The sequence below is a fragment of the Anopheles coluzzii genome, chromosome X (genome assembly GCF_943734685.1).
Source record: "Anopheles coluzzii chromosome X, AcolN3, whole genome shotgun sequence".
Classification (NCBI taxonomy): domain Eukaryota; kingdom Metazoa; phylum Arthropoda; class Insecta; order Diptera; family Culicidae; genus Anopheles; species Anopheles coluzzii.
In genome coordinates this window covers 9,859,778-9,875,407 of record NC_064669.1, presented here as the reverse complement: position 1 = coordinate 9,875,407, position 15,630 = coordinate 9,859,778, and the positions used below count along the sequence as shown (strand labels likewise).

The 15,630-nt window shown below is 52.5% G+C and overlaps 4 protein-coding genes across 4 annotated transcripts in view; 2 read left to right on the top strand and 2 right to left on the bottom strand.

Moving 5' to 3' along the window:
- The window catches only part of LOC120949019 (mannosyl-oligosaccharide alpha-1,2-mannosidase IA), a 30,445-nt gene extending 26,821 nt beyond the window's left edge, over positions 1-3,624 (bottom strand). Inside the window, exon 1 of the mRNA XM_040365953.2 lies at positions 1,278-3,624. Within this exon, the coding sequence (XP_040221887.2) occupies positions 1,278-2,003 (726 nt within the window). The 5' untranslated portion in view covers positions 2,004-3,624. The remainder of the gene's footprint in view (positions 1-1,277) is intronic.
- Positions 3,625-6,355: 2,731 nt separating this feature from the next.
- LOC120949654 (migration and invasion enhancer 1) lies at positions 6,356-7,098 on the top strand. Its single transcript, XM_040367086.2, has 2 exons — positions 6,356-6,529; positions 6,639-7,098. The coding sequence occupies exons 1-2, from the start codon at positions 6,477-6,479 to the stop codon at positions 6,898-6,900; spliced, it is 315 nt and encodes a 104-aa protein (XP_040223020.1). The 5' UTR covers positions 6,356-6,476; the 3' UTR covers positions 6,901-7,098.
- LOC120949618 (molybdenum cofactor sulfurase) lies at positions 6,938-10,249 on the bottom strand. Its single transcript, XM_040367029.2, has 2 exons — positions 9,425-10,249; positions 6,938-9,344 (listed from the first exon to the last, which is right to left on the bottom strand). Exons 1-2 carry the CDS (start codon positions 9,492-9,494, stop codon positions 7,102-7,104), a joined length of 2,313 nt encoding a protein of 770 aa, XP_040222963.2. The 5' UTR covers positions 9,495-10,249; the 3' UTR covers positions 6,938-7,101.
- Positions 10,250-11,647: 1,398 nt separating this feature from the next.
- Positions 11,648-15,551, top strand: LOC120949648 (activating signal cointegrator 1). The gene is made up of 4 exons (XM_040367081.2): positions 11,648-12,201; positions 12,286-13,306; positions 13,997-14,492; positions 15,383-15,551. The coding sequence occupies exons 1-4, from the start codon at positions 12,134-12,136 to the stop codon at positions 15,460-15,462; spliced, it is 1,665 nt and encodes a 554-aa protein (XP_040223015.2). The 5' UTR covers positions 11,648-12,133; the 3' UTR covers positions 15,463-15,551.
- Positions 15,552-15,630: the final 79 nt, after the last annotated feature.

Genomic DNA, 15,630 nt, shown 5'->3' with positions numbered 1-15,630 from the left:
AACTGTCAAACTGCATGTTAAAAACACAGCTGGCCAGTATCGTAAAACCCCCCAATGCCATAATTGCTTTGCTATGATTTCAGTAAACGAGCTGTCATATTGGTGAGCGCCCAACAATTCCGATTGATTCAGTAAACATGATTTTTAATGAAAGGATTACTGAATTTTCTGTGCAAAAACAACAACAAAAAATCAGTAAAATATCACTCAACTGCAGTAACAAAACAAATTTCTGTGCAGGCTAGGATTGATCTCGTGGGGGCTTATCCATAAATTACTCCTTCATTTCAGCGGCACCAAAGCGCTACACAGCGGTATCAGGTGTCACCATCTGAACAGCAACAAACAGAAAATGCTTCAAAAACTCCTCACTGGTGACCCCCCGAGCAACGACTGGGACCGGAAAAAAGTATCCCAAAGCAAGGTGTAAGTCGTATGCCGAATATCTGTCAATGGGTCCTTTTCCCTTTAATGATTGTGGGCCGAATTTTCACCCTATCAGCTGTTTGCATTGAATAGCAGTTTTCGAGCAGCTATCAAAGTGGGTGTAGTACACAGGTGGGCTTATCCCAAGCTTCTGCTTCTGGATGAAGATTTGAAGAGTGTTTTGTGTATTCGTCAAGTTACCAGAAAGCCTGTTGGGGCAAAAGTTTTCGCCCGTCCTGTCAAAAAGTGACGTTCAAAATTGGGTACACACAAAAAGGCTATGACATATACAAGATAGGCCCAGAGATACACGGTACCGCTTAATACATGGATTCCGAGATTCGCAGTTTTCTTAAGTTGAATGATCTTTGAGAAAGTTCTACTGATTTGACATTGTCAAAATAAAAAAAAAATCTTATTTGGTACCGAAATCACTGAAAAGGGTTCAACATTGTAATCTTTGGTCAGAGTCGTATGAAATAACAAATGTAGAACTCAAAGCTACCACCTCTAATAAACTTACAAACTAATGGGCAATTTTTTACTCGAAACTGGGCAATTCAACATTCGTGGACATTCGAGATAAGCTGTTTACGAATTGCGTTACCAAAATGGCGATTACAGTTTATTTTTATGTAAAAAAAAAAATTAAAAAATACAGTTTGTTGAGCAAAAGTGAAGGATCAACATACTGATTTTTTTTTGCTCATTTAAGTCAAATGACTCTAAGAGGATCCAACAAAAACTTTGCTTGTTTGCCGTAACATCATTTATGGACGTCCCCTTTGGACAGCTTTCAACCGTGAAAAAAATCATTTAAAAATAAAAAAAGCAGTGCAAAATCCACCTACCTCCTTCACTTTGTTGCGCTTCTCCCGCACGGCCCGGTCCGGGTCCTCGCCGACGGACGCGTTAAAGTGCAGCCCGGCCGGGGCGCGCGCCTTCTCGCCGCGCCTGTCCCCGCCCGCCACCTCCTGCAGCTGGCCTTCCTCCTGTTCCGGGGCGTGCTGCTGGTGGGGCGGCTGCACCACCCCGGCCGGGCCCTCGATGGCCGGGCCGGCCACAACGCCCACACCACCGGCGCCACCCGGCTGCAGCGCCGGCTCATCGATCGCTCCGGCACCGTCCCGCGCCTGCTGCTGCTGCTGCTGCTCTCCGCCCTCCGTTTCCTCACCGCCAACGCCCGCCTCGCCACCGCCGCCCGTGTCCGGCTTCTCGAGAAAGTCGTCCGGCAGCTCCTTCCGTATCTTTTCCGCCAGCTTCACCCGGTCGTCCTGCCGGTGGATGTCCTCCTCGCCGGTGCGGCCGTGGGCGGGCGGCGGCGCCGGTATGAAGATTTCCGGCCCCGCCCGCTGGAACTGCTTGTACGCCTTCAGCACCCGGTCCGCGCTGAAGTTGTCCGGCAGGAAGAAGAACCCGCCGAAGCAGACGAACCCGAACGTGGAGAGGACGAGCAGGATGAGGCACTTCTCGCGCGACCGGAACGACCGCCGCCCGAGCAGCGGGTTCGTCACGGAGACGCTCGTGCCGGCGGTGCCGCTCCCGCCGCCACTTACCCGCTGGTACGTGGGTAGCATTGTGTGTGCGTGTGGCAGGCTGGTGGGCCCGGGGCTTCTTCTTAAGCGCTTCCTGTCCCTTGCTGCTGCTGCTGCTGCTGTTGCGTATTCGCCGGCTTGTTAAGGGTCCGTCCGTTCGTCCCTCGCATTCATGCACGTCCGCCCCTGTCCCGTTTGCCTTTGTGTTTACGTCGTGTTTCGCCTGGCCTGCTTCCAGCGTCGCCGTTCGGATGGTAGCGCGAAAGGTTGAAGGACACACACCGTTTTCCCCTTTCTCTCTCTCTCTCTCTCGGTGTGCGCGTGTTTCGCAACACCTGATCGATCGCGCGTTTCCCTTTTCCTTCCTTCCCTGCTGCCAAATGGCCGGGGAAGAGGCGGGCGTAGCTGGTCAGCGATTTCGGGTTGCTCCACCGACTGTTGACCGCATTCGGTCAATTCGGTCGACTGTACCAGGCCCGCATCCGCGCAAAGGTTGATGGTCGGCTGCACTGTCGGGGGTTGATTGGACCTCGCTGGGGCTTGGTTCCCCGCGCAGCGACAGTTGATAGTAGGGAGGAACCCCCGCACCCCGGAAGCAGATTAGTCGGCTCCCTTCCCGCACTCCTTTTTGCAACTGTGTAGTGGTGACGCACACACACACACACCCGCGATTGTAGTTTCGCAACAGCAAATCGATCGAGCCACTGGCACTGGTACGAACGGATGGATGGAACACCGGATTTGGCTTCACGCACGAACACACGACAACGACACGGCTACACACACACACACACACACACGAAGGTGCAGTGCGGGAAGGTGTGTGAACGAGACGGGGGAGGGAGGTTAAATCACAGGCCGTCGTTGCTCGACCGAGCACGCATCCAAACACACGCACGTACACACATACACACACACACACACCCTTCTGACCGCGTTTGCGAGAATGGCAGAGATCGAGCGAGAATAAAACGGCAGTAAGAATACAATCCGTGCCGTACAAGGGAGAGTACGAGAGAAAGAGAGAACCGCAACAAACAAAAAAAAAAAACACCAGAGCGGTTCTGGAAATGGGGGAACGTCTTCGCGAATGCGGACCGTTACTATTACTTTCTGCTGTTGCTGTTGTTGTTGTTGTTGTTGGTGTGAGAGCAACTTTTGCTGGACAATGTACGCACGCACGCACGGCCCTGTTCGATTGGTGGTGGGCCTGGTGGCAGAGCGCGCGCGTTTGCCAATCGTTTCACTCTTACACACGCACACGGGGTGGAATTTTCGGTGTTAAAAGCAAGCACAGGGCTCTCTTATCGTGCGCTCACCGTTACGAGCAGCGTGTGTGTGTGTGAGGAAGCAAGCTGTGACTGCTGCTCCTGCTGCTGCTCTTCGTTTCGTACGCGCCGTGCTGTCAATGGTTCGGTTGACGGATTTTTTTTTGTCCAAATGAATTGCATGCCGTTTTGTCCACTGTGCATTGTGAGCGCTCCATTCGGTGGGTCCAGTCAGCCCGCTGTGATTGGAAAATGAAACGGAACGAGCGGGCAAGGGAGCAAAAGAGAGAGACGGTTGTCGTGGTGGTTACAGTAGCGGACGGCCGGGCCGGGAAGTGCAAGAAAATGACGTGTCTGATTTGACTTTTGACAGTGGAGGCCATTTTCAGGACAGGGCTCGTCGCAGCCATTTCAACGCATGACTTATTTGAATAAAAACCGTTACAAAATGTGCGTTATAAAATGCAGCTGCAAGTGGCCACTTGTCGTTGGCGGCGGATCTCGGGCCAGGTCACTAAATTCCATCCGAAAGCGGGTTTATAAGAAAAAGATGGGACTTTGCCCGAAAGGAATCATTATTTATTATTATGCACTAAGCTTCACGAGGAGGAAATTATGCACTAAGCTTCGCGCTAGCGATTACCCCAATAGCCAGCTCGAACTCCATAGCTGATTTGGAGCTGATTAACAAAACATTTTGCCGATGTCGTTCTTTGTGGCTGATTAAGAGAAAGGCGGTATTTTGCGGAACTATGGAGCTTTTTAACAAGCACTTTATACACTCTGGATCCTTGCAGCTGGTTAGCCTGATGTGTTTGATTCATGATGGATATTAAAAGTATCCCAAGTGCCACAAATCCACTAAACGACCACTAAACGACTCAAGCTCTCAACCTAAACGGAATATAAAAGAGACTTCGTTTAGCAGACGGCACACGACTAATGAATTCTAAAATTAGCAAAAAAGCTGGTAGCCCCATCTGTTGGTGGGATAGCGGAGCATCCATTGCTTGGAGAGTTTTTTTCATTTCCTCTGTACTGTTGTATGGTTTCGCATTGAAGTTATGCATCGCTAGCCCTAGAACGACGATACGATTGTTTCAATACTAAACTCCAATGGAAGCCACTAGCACTGAAGCAAGTGAGATTTGAGAAATGGTCGTTGGTGTTGATACCCACGTATCTGATCACACGATCATTCATATACATTTTTGCTCAGAAAGTTAGAAGGCTACATCCCAAATAGCCAGCTCGTACTTTATAGTTGATATAGGGCTGTTTAACGATAAATCGTTCCGATGTCGTACTTTGTGGCTGATTAAGAGATAGACGTTACTTTGCGGAGCTATGGAGCTTTTTAACAGACACATGGTACTCTTTGGAACTTTGCGGCTGATTAACACTATGTGTAGGGTTCATGATGGAACTTTACGGCTTGTTAAGAACGTGTACCAAACTTGGTGGAACTTTAGAGCTTTTTAATGCATAACATCGGTACAAGGTGGGTCTTGTCAAAGTGTCAAAGACAGACGTCGCCAATCATCTCATTGCTGCTGTACAAGTTAGATTAGTTCTTTGAAGAAGGGATTTTGAAGGAAGTAATTGTGATTGTACAGTAAATTGTGATACGTTTCGTGTAATTTATGAATATTAAGGATTAAAAAATATACACATGTACACAAACAAAACAAATCCTGTTGTTTATTTCATCGATGACGCTTGCTTGAAAATAAAACACAAAGAAAAATAATCCCCGGCACCGTAGCTTAAGGAAGCTGCTTAGGCGCTATTTAGAAGGACCGCCTGGAACCCCAAGCGCCACAGATTAAGCTTAAACGACTGGAAAATTGAATATCCATAGAAAAAAATGAAAGCTCCACAGCTTCATTGGTTTGATCAATAGATGGCGTATTACAACTCATCATTATATTGCTATCCTTTTCTTGCAAAGTGGTTTCGACAAGTTTCATCTTATCATGACCTAAATAGCCTTCTAACTTTCAGAGCAAAAATCTTTATGAATGGTCGTGAGGTCAGATACGTGGGTATCAACACCAACGACCATTATCAAATCTCACTTGCTTCAGTGCTGGTGGTTTCCGTTGGAGTTTAGTATTTAAACAATCGTATCGCCGTTCTAGGTCTAGCGATGCATAACTTCAATGTGAAACCATACAACAGTACAGAGGAAATGAGAAAGCTCTCCTCCAAGCGATGAAGCTCAACAGGTTGGGGTATCCCACCAACAGAGAGCGCCACCAGCTTTTTCGCTATTTTTAGAATGCATGAGTCGTTTGCCGTCTGCTAAACGAAGTCTTTCTATACAGGCGGTCCCCGAGATACACGGTTAATGGGGACCGAAAACGGCCGCAAAAAACCGCGTATCTCGAATTTCCGCGTAAGTCGAATCTTGTGATTTCTAGCCAAAATATCACTAATTTTCGTATAATTTTGCAAGTAGTGAGAGGTTTTAGCCATTTAATTCATTATTTGATATGATTCTGACTTAAAATAACAGCTTGGAACATTTTGAAATATATTTTAACATTCGATCAAAAGGAAGTTCTATGGAATGTTATATATGATGTGTCAAATCATTACAATTTGTTCCAATAACTGTCAAATTTAGAAAACCACGTATCTCCGAATCCGCGTATAACAGGAACCGTGTATCTCGGGGACTACCTGTATTCCGTTTAGGTAGAGTGCTTGAGTCGTTTAGAAGCCGTTTAGTGGTCGTTTAGTGGATTTGTGGCACTTGGGACCACTGGCTTTTTTTTGTACTAATTTTAGAAAGCATCAGTCGTTCACCGCCTGTTAAACGAAGTCTTTCGATACTCCGTTTAGGAATCGAATAATCGAATTATCAAGTTTGTTTACGAGCCAGATTAATGCTAAACGCAAAAAATAGATTTGAACACATTTTAACTTATTTTTTGTGTTTTCAAACATTAAACAAGTTGGTTGACTGAGTCGAATGAGCTACTATGATCTACGTGGAGTGAAATTTTGAGTTAAATTTTATCGCGCGCGACGTTATCGCTCTATGTCTATTTGAACGGTAACGGTTTTTTTTTCAAACGTGCTGCAGCGCCCGCTCAATATTTTGACGCACGATGACAGACGCTCCGCTGTCACAAAACAAATCTCAAAAGCCGGCTGCCGCCAAAACAAAACAAAAACACTGCGGGGCCCTAACTGTGCAACGCAAAATTCGCCTTAAAAAAACATCACACCACATCCAGCCATGTCCGAGGGTGAGGCAGCGCGCCCGAAACCTCGCGTCGACATCGAGTATTGGTACGTGACCGCGGCGTGCCAGTGCAGGGCAGCAATGCGCGTTTTGGTAGTGTAACTACATGAAAGCTCTTCCCTGTTTTCCCGCTTCTTCGCGCCTCCCCCTCCATAGCAATGTGTGCAATTCGAAACCGCAGTGCCTGGAGCTGGCCGCCCTGATACGGGAGCAGATCCCGGAGGCGGAGGTGGTCTGCCGCACCGGACGGCGCGGCTCGTTCGAGGTGCAGATCAACGACACGCTCGTCCACTCCAAGCTGGGCTCGCTCGCTTTCCCGCGCTACGAGGAGGTGGTGCAGAACGTGCGCAACGCCCGGGACGGCCTTCCCGTGGCCAAGGTGGCGGAGCAACCGATCACGGACTGTGTGCTGCAGTAGTGCTGGGCTGGGGCGAGCAAAGAGAGCCAGAGAGATGTGCGGTGGTGTGTCTTCTAGTCCGTTTTTTTTATTGCTAAAGTATCCAGGTGCGTTGTTTGTGGGTAAACCGCAATGTTTAATGTTCAGTGTGCGTTTAATGCGTGTGTGTTTAGCAAAACAAAAAGGAAAAAAAGGTTTTGACCATCAATTCCCCCGAAATCGCTATTCGCTTTCCTCGATTACACCCGAAACCGTCGCACCGAGGGGCAGCTCCCGGTCGGCCCAATCGCCCGCCAGCGACAGGTAGACACCGAACCGCATCCGCCCGCCAAACTCGCGGCTGATCGTGCGCAGCGGCTCCGCCGTCCGCTCGCCCGTCGCCTGATCGATGCAGATCATCTGGCAGCGGGTGCACGGCCCGTCGACGGTGAACTGGCTGGGGCCGACGAGCACCCGCCGCCAGTCCGACTCCTCCAGCGGGCGGACCGTCTCGACGATCAGGTTGCCCCGGAACCGGTCGACCAGCGCGTCGAGCGACGGTGCGTCCGCGCCGTCCCAATCTCCGTCCCCGACCTTGTCGCGCAGCCACCGGACCGACGTGCGGTTGACGAGCAGCAGCTGGGCCTGGTTGTTGAGCGACAGTGCGCGGTCGGTTTGGCGCTGGCGGCGCGGCTCCTGCCCGGACTGTCGCAGCAACCGCAGCCCGGACACGCCGAGCGCCCGGCTGACCCAGTCGGCCGCCCGCTCGCCACAGTCCACGCCCTGCACGCTGTCCCGGCACACCTTCGTCTGGCAGAGGTGTGCGGCGGCCGGCTCGCCCGCCTCACCGCCGCCCTCCAGCTCAATCGTCAGCGGCTCGTCTTCGAGGTCGGCGTGCCGCAGCACCAGCCGCTCGTCCGCAATGTCCGGCCGGATGCGGCACATCGTCGGCAGCTTCTTCTGCGTCATCGCGGCCCCATGCTCGTCCACGATCAGGAACGCGCGGTCGTAGAGCAGCCCGGTCGGGGCGAGCGGCCACCCACCGGTAGTGACGCGCAGCGGACCGCACGACTTGACCGGATACAGGCAGAGCTGCACCAGCCGCGGCCGGTCGTAGCTTTTGTACTGCGCCAGGACGTCCGCGCGCGACAGCGGCCCTGTTAGCGAGCGGCGCACGTAGCACCGGCGCACCATCGCCACCAGCCGGTCGACGTCGGACCGGCGCGTGCAGTACCCGAACGAGACGCGCACCGACCCGGTCGGCTGCCCGTCGATCAGATCGTTCGCGTCGCCGCACACGTGCCCGGCCCGGTAGTGGCGCAGCAGATCGTCATCGGCGAGCCGCAGGTGGCGCTGGCAGGCGCCCGGATTGCAGAAGCACCCGGTGCGCAGATAGATGCCGTGGTTGGCGGCCATACACGCCACCTCGGCGAACCCCACGTGCCCACCGTCGTCGTTCAGCACGTTAAAGTTGACGATGGCGCCCTGCGTGCGGGCGTCCCCGACCGCGGTATCGTGGTACAGGTCGACCACCCGGCCGCCGTTTGCGTGCTGCAGCGCCTGCAGCTCCCGGTAGCAGTGGCGGGCGAGCTGGAATGTGTGCCGCTGGATCCGGTCCATCGTGGCGCCGGGGATGAGGCGCGCGAGCGTCTCCAGACACGGCAGCAGCGCCGCTATCGAGAGGAAGTTGATCGTGCCGTCCTCGAGGCGGTCCGCTAGCGCGTCCCGCCGCTCGTGGAACCGGTTCGGCCCGCTCAGCGCTATCTTGACCGTGCCACCGCCATAGTACCGCTTCCCGCGCAGCAGCGGTTCCGCGTCCCGGCGCACCAGCAGCGCGCCCAGCCCGGTCGGGTAGCCGAAGATCTTGTAGAACGACAGACAGACGAAGCTCGGCCGGTAGCGGGACAGATCGAGCGGGCTGGTCGAGACGTGGCTGGCCGCATCGAGACAGACGTGAAACGCGTCCCCGCCGTACCCGCGCAGCCCGTTCCGCTCGATCAGCTCGCACAGCTCCAGCGGGTACTTGGCGCCGTTAAAGTTGCACTGGGCGGGAAAGACGAGTAGCGAGGGTCGATGGGGGTGCTGGCGCCGCGGGTCCTCCGGTTCGTTCAGCGCCTGCAGCAGCTCGGCCCGCTCGATCGGCTGCACCCGCCCCGTGCGGACGAGCTCGCGCATCCCCAGCACGGACGTGTGGCTGTCGCGCAGGTAGACGAACGAGCCCGGCTCAGCGTCGCCCGGTCCGAACTCGAACGACTCGGCGACCAGCTTCAGGCTGGCGGTCGTGCCAGAGGTAAACACCAGGCTGTAGTCGGCCGGCCGGGTCTGGAACCAGCGCAGCACCCGGTACCGCACCAGATCGATCAGGTCCTCCATGGTGCGGCTGGTGTGCGGGTTGCAGTACAGGCCGCCCGCCAGCAGCTCCTGGACGGCGCGCAGCTGCGACTCGCCGTACAGTGCCGTGCCCGCGTGGTCCAGATAGCATTTGTCTGTGGGTAAGTAGTGCAAAACAAACACACACGATTTATCCTTTGCTTGATAAGCTCACAGTGGGGGAGACCGCGCTTACCTGCCAGGCGGGAGAAATCTTGCTCAATTTTTAACCGCTCCTCGTCGGTGAATTCTTCTACGAAATCCATCCTCTCCCTTATACAAGACAACCGCAAGCAAACAGCAAACAGGATCTCCAGCCACCGCTCACAATCACTCTCACACTGGTTTTAGGGACTGCGGGACGCGATAACGATCGTGACGAGGCTGAGGGCGCGCGAGATAAGCAGCCGTTTTCTCGATGAGCGCGCTACTTTCTGGCACCGCTAGCAGCATGCGTGTGCGCTTCCAGCCCGCATCTCACGTGCCGTACCACACTGTTGGCCACATTTAAATGCTCCGTGGGGTCGGCAAAGCGCCCACTCATCGATTCGGGCCGAAACTCAATCAATTCCGCTTCTGGACGTTTCGGACGTGGACAACCCAAAGGGTAAGGGAGGGATAGGGAAGGGGGGGATGCAGTGGAAGAAGCAAAACAAATAGGGTTTGATATGAAACCACAGGGTTTCGACTGCCCTGTGTGTGTGTGTCTGTGTTCTGGCTCTAGATAATGATCGCTTCTCGATTCGACATTTCCGACAGTCCAAAACAGTGTATGATTTCCTGTTTGACAGCTCGGGGGGACAGTGTAGCTTCCTAAACTGCTGCTTTGCTGTAATAATTGCCTATTTTCATATTGTGCAATAGTGCACCTCTCTGGTGTACGTCTCCGGTGTGGTGTACGTCGCATGCGGGTGAGCGGACGGCCCGTGTGCCCGTAACCCATGGTAACGTCTCGGCACGCACCCGAACCAACCGGTGTAAACTGCCGTGGTGCCTTGTGGCCTTGCGGGCCGGTATGCAGCAAATATCCATTTATTACGTAACGTTGAAATTCTGATTTTTGTTTTTCGATTTTTAGTCACAACCGTGCAGAACTGTAACGAGTTGCTTGGGATATCCTTTATGAGGCCTTACAATTCCATACAGTAGGTGACCGCTTAGTTAATGTTTTTTTCACGGGAGAATCGTTAATTGGAGTGATTCTCCAAACAAATAATACAACCAGAATCTAATGAGGAGAAGTTTATCGCAAATGCGCACCGTCTCCTTCAAACTTTGGGTATTTTGTTTGCGTTCAAAAAGCTCAAGTCAACGCCAATGAGTACAATACAGCCAGCGAATCGTTACTCCTGCTAGCGAACGCACTGGAGTATGTTTACATCTCAGTATGGTCACCTCACTGTACTCGCTCGTTCGAGACAAATTTTCCCGTGCGTCTTTCCCGTTTTGGATAAACAACCAATGGTTGAAAATGGACCCGACAATTTGCATTCTTGGTTCAGATTTTCAGACTTTATTTAACATCAGCGTCCGCTTGGTGTAATCGTGCGGCTAGCTTACCATGCCATGTCTGATTAGTGTTGGGTTTCATGAATCTTGCGTTGAGATTCATTCATATGAATCTTCATGCCGTGAGTGATTCGAATCTCGAATCGAATCTCTAATGATTTATGATGAATCCCCAAGGATTCATGAATCTATAACATCCATGAACCCATTAAGATTCATAAATATACGGAACCTCTTATACGAAATACACGGTACGTCTTATACGCGGATTCGGAGATAAGCGGTTTTCCAACATTTGACAGTTCTTTGAGCAATTAGTACCGATTTGACACAGTTGTAAAATGCCTAATAATTACGCTTTTGATCGAATGTTAAAAGCCATTTCAAATGGTTTTAAACTTTTATTTTCATTGCGAATCATATAAAATAATTAATAAAGGGGCTAAAAGCTACCCGTTACTTGCAAAATTATACGAAAATTAGTGAAATTTTCGCTGAAAATCACGAGCATTCGACTCATGCGGAAATTCGAGATACGTCGCATTTTGCGGGCGCTTTCGGTTCCTATTAACCGTGTATCTCGGGGACCGCTAATGGCTTATGTTGTTTTTATCTTTTTAAACCCCTCAAGATGATTAGCAATGGCCAACAACCTTGGATGCATGAAGTTTTGCCATAGACGACCGTTCGGATTGGTGGCAATGACTGATTTCGCCGCGGATAGGTCTATTTATTGAGAAACGGTGTTGTTCACACTAACAAACATTCCAAAATAGGGAAAAATATGTCAACTTCTATTTTTTTTTAAATAGCGTAATGTGTCAATTTCGCTTTTCATAAAAAAGTAGCATTGTATTTGAGTGTGAATAGCTACCAAAAAGCAGCCTAGAAAATTCTGAAGCGGCGAAAGAACTCCATCGGAACCAAAGCCTCTCTAAACCATACAAACAACAACAATAGTGAAATGCTGATGCTCTTTTCAATGCACGTTACGGCATCAATGGAAGCGCCCGAATGTTTTCGATCGGCCTGGGTTGTGTTCCTCCTGTCAGCTGGTTTGGTCGGCAAAAGGGTGTAGGGCGTGTAGGGCTATAAATTGATACCAAAACATTGCGTTAAACAACTGCTACGGACCTGTCAGACGTGTCACCATCCGAGCAACCGAGCCCGGCTGTCAAGCCCCGGCTCTATTGCATCCGATGACGAAAACGGTGTTTATCGCATCAGCAAACCGGAAAATAAGGGCAATTGCATCTTGTTTTGCGAGAGTGAGCGTGCATTGCGAAACTGGCCAGGTCTCTACTGGTTCCCATTCGATCATCAGTTGTCCAGTGGCGGTGAGAAAATAGCAGTGTTTTGTGGCATTCCATCAATCAAACGAGAGAGAGAAAGAGACATGAATCAGTGGATAAAGGAGGAGCTGTCGAAATGTCTGCACTTCGACATACCGGACGACCTGATCGCGTAAGTATCGAAAGAAGTCTCGCTTGTGCCATCTCTGACACACCCTGAATAACAAATCTCCCGTTCCGTGTGTTTTTTTTTCAGCTACATCCACACCATCCAGAATGCGCACGAGATTGATGGCTACTTCCGGACGCTGCTCGATTACAACAATCCACAGCATACGGCCTTCATCCGTGAGCTGAAGGTGCGGCTCGGCCACGACACACCCGACGGGCTGCCGGTGATGAAGCCCCTCACCACCGGCAAATCGGCCGGCAAGAGCAAACAACAACCATCCGCCTCGTCCTCAAAGCAGCAGCAGCAGCAGCAAACGAAACCATCCAAAGCGAACCCGCCAACGTCCGGTGCGTCCAGCTCGAAACCTACGCCCACGGCCCCGGAAGCTTCGGGTGGCGGCTGCGGCGGCAGTAAGAAGAAAACCAAGTACGTCAACCTGTACGGGCAGGACGGGGAGCTGGCGGACGTGGTGCTGCTCAAGGGGCGCCATCACTGCGATTGCCAGGCGGGGAAGCACCGGCTGGTGAACAACTGTCTGCACTGCGGCCGGATCGTGTGCGAGCAGGAGGGCAGCGGGCCGTGCCTGTTCTGCGGCAGCCTGGTCTGCACCGAGCACGAGCAGCGGCTGATCGAGAGCGCGTCGCGCAAGGGCGACAGCCTGCGCCGCACGCTGATGGAGCAGAACCGGCCGGCCGGCTGGGAGGAGGCGCTCGCCACCCGCAACCGGCTGCTGGAGTACGACCGGAACAGCGAGAAGCGCACGACGGTGATCGACGACGAGGCGGACTACTTCAAGACGCACTCGGTGTGGCTGTCGGACGCGGAGCGCAAAAAGCTGGAGCAGCTGGAGGAGGAGCTGCGCGAGAAGCGGCACGCGAGCCGGCTCGCCCGGAAGGTGACGCTCGACTTTGCCGGTCGCCGGGTGCTGGACGAGGCGGCCCTGTCGACCGAGGACGTGGAGGAGATACTGCGGCAGGCGTCTTTGGTCGAGGCGCCGGTCAGTGGGGGTGGGCGGGGCAAGGAGAACGTGCAACCGCCCGGGCAGCATCCGACTGGTCCGGATAGTGAGGACGTGCATCCGACCCTCAGTGGTCCTGCACCGACGGTAACTATACTTTCCTACTCCTCACCAGTGCTGCAAAATGTCGTGAGCATCACGAGATGTTCACCAACGATAACAATGAACATATCCGTGGTAGCTTGATGCTCATTGCAGATACCTAATGAAAGTGCGTCATGAGATGCCAAACGCGACATGCGACTGCTTGAGGCAAACCCGATACTCTGACTGACAAGCTGAGCTTAATGCCGTCACAAGCAAAATTATGACTTTTTTCTGGCTGTGTACAGTGCTTGCAGTCACCAACACTCATGACTGAAACGAAGCTTAAATCAGATCACGTACACAACTGCGATGATTAGAGATGAGGCTCTCGCTCTGTATGGTTTGATGGTCTGTCAGGTCAAACAGAACGAGAAAACATGCTCATTTTGTTTCTTGGAATCACTCGCACGCTCCGCATATCTCCCATGACTATCGTGATGACCACCGACTGAAAATGTCGCGACCAAGTGACTGACCAAGAGTTGGGTGCTCAACCAAATGTCACCAAGCATGCATTGGTCACATCATGATCGTTTTGAGTATCACCTCTGATTATCACAATTGAGTACGCGACGCTGACATGGATTTTGTTTCAGTCAGACTTGTTTTATGACATTGACAGTGACATTTTGCAGCAATATTCCTCACACTCCAAGCACAATAAATGAGTTCCCTCTCGCTTGATTTCAGTTCGTGGACGTTAATGCAGGCGCACCGGCAGCAGGGCGGCCGGCCATCAGCACCACCGGGTACGATGGCGTGTACAGCCGCGTGCAAGATAAAGAGTTCCTGCAGATGTCAGACCTGCGCCACTGCCTGTCGATGCACCAGCCGTGGGCGTCACTGCTCGTCGCCGGCATCAAGCGGCACGAGGGCCGCACCTGGTACTCGTCGCACCGCGGCCGGCTCTGGATCGCGGCGACGGCAAAACCGGCCGACCCGGAAACGGTCCGCGAGCTGGAGTGCTTCTACCGCACGCTGTACGGCGACGGGGCAGAACTCCAGTTCCCCACCCAGTATCCGGCCGGCTGCCTGCTCGGCTGCGTCTCGGTGCAGGACTGTCTGCCGCAGGAGGAGTACCGGAAGCAGCACCCGAACGGCGAATCGGACAGCCCGTTCGTGTTTGTGTGCGAGGAGCCGCAGGAGCTGCCGATACGCTTTCCGGTCCGGGGGGACCACAAAATCTGTAAGTGTGTGTGTGTGTGATGGGCTAGTGATGGGTAAAGTGTGCAAACACCTGGAGTCAACTCCAATCCTACTCCGATAATTTCGGAACCAACTCCGACTGCTAGGTTCGCCCAGCATTATGCGGAGTCGTTCGGAGTCGTCTAGAGTCTTTTGGAGTCGTCCGGAGTCGTCCAGAGTCGTCCGGAGTAGTCCGAAGTAGCCCAGAGTCGGAGTCACACGGAGTCAGAGTCGTCTAGAGTTGTCCAGAGTCGTTTAGAGTCATCCAGAGTCGCCCGAAGTCGTCCGGACTCGGAGTCGTCTAAAGTCGTCCAGAGTCGTCTAGAGTCGTCCAGAGTCGTCCAGAGTCGTCCAGAGTCGTCCAGAGTCGTCCAGAGTCGTCCAGAGTCGTCCGGAGTCGTCCGGAGTCGTCCGGAGAAGTCCGGAATCGTCTGCAATCTTCCGAAGCCGCCTGGAGTCGTCTGGAGTCGTCTGGAGTCTTATACAGGCCTTTGTTTCCGGACAACTCCGGACGACTCTGGAGGACTCCTGACGAAACTGGACGACTCCGGGCGTCTCCTGATGACTTCGAGCGACTGTGAACGACTCCGGATGACTCTGGATGACTTCGGACGACTCTAGACGACTTCGGACGACTCCAACTCCGGACGACTCCAACTCCGGACGTCTCCGGACGACTACGAACGACTCCGAAAGACTCTAAACGAATTCGGGCGACTCCGGGCGACTCCGACTCCGGATGGAACTAGTGGTTCGGATTTTGCCGTAGTCGGAATTGGATTAACAATCATCATCAAAGAGCACATCACTAGTGTGCACCGGTGTGCGTTTGTGTGCTAATTTGCTCATTGTTGTCCTTTTGCCTTCCTTTCTTCCCACTTTCGCACACAGACATGCTGGATACGGGCATACACCAGGCGGCGGTCAAAGCGTTGCAGCGGTTAGCGAAGCAAAACAAGCTGGCCGACTGAAGCACGCGTCCTACTCCAGTCGGATACGATTCGGCATTGATTATGTATAACAGGGAGAATTGCTAAATAAAACATCGCATCGCAAATAATCGCAGCATTTGGTTTGTTTGTTCGCAATGACGTTTATGTATTACTGTATTCGAATATCATTATTACTACTGCTCCCTA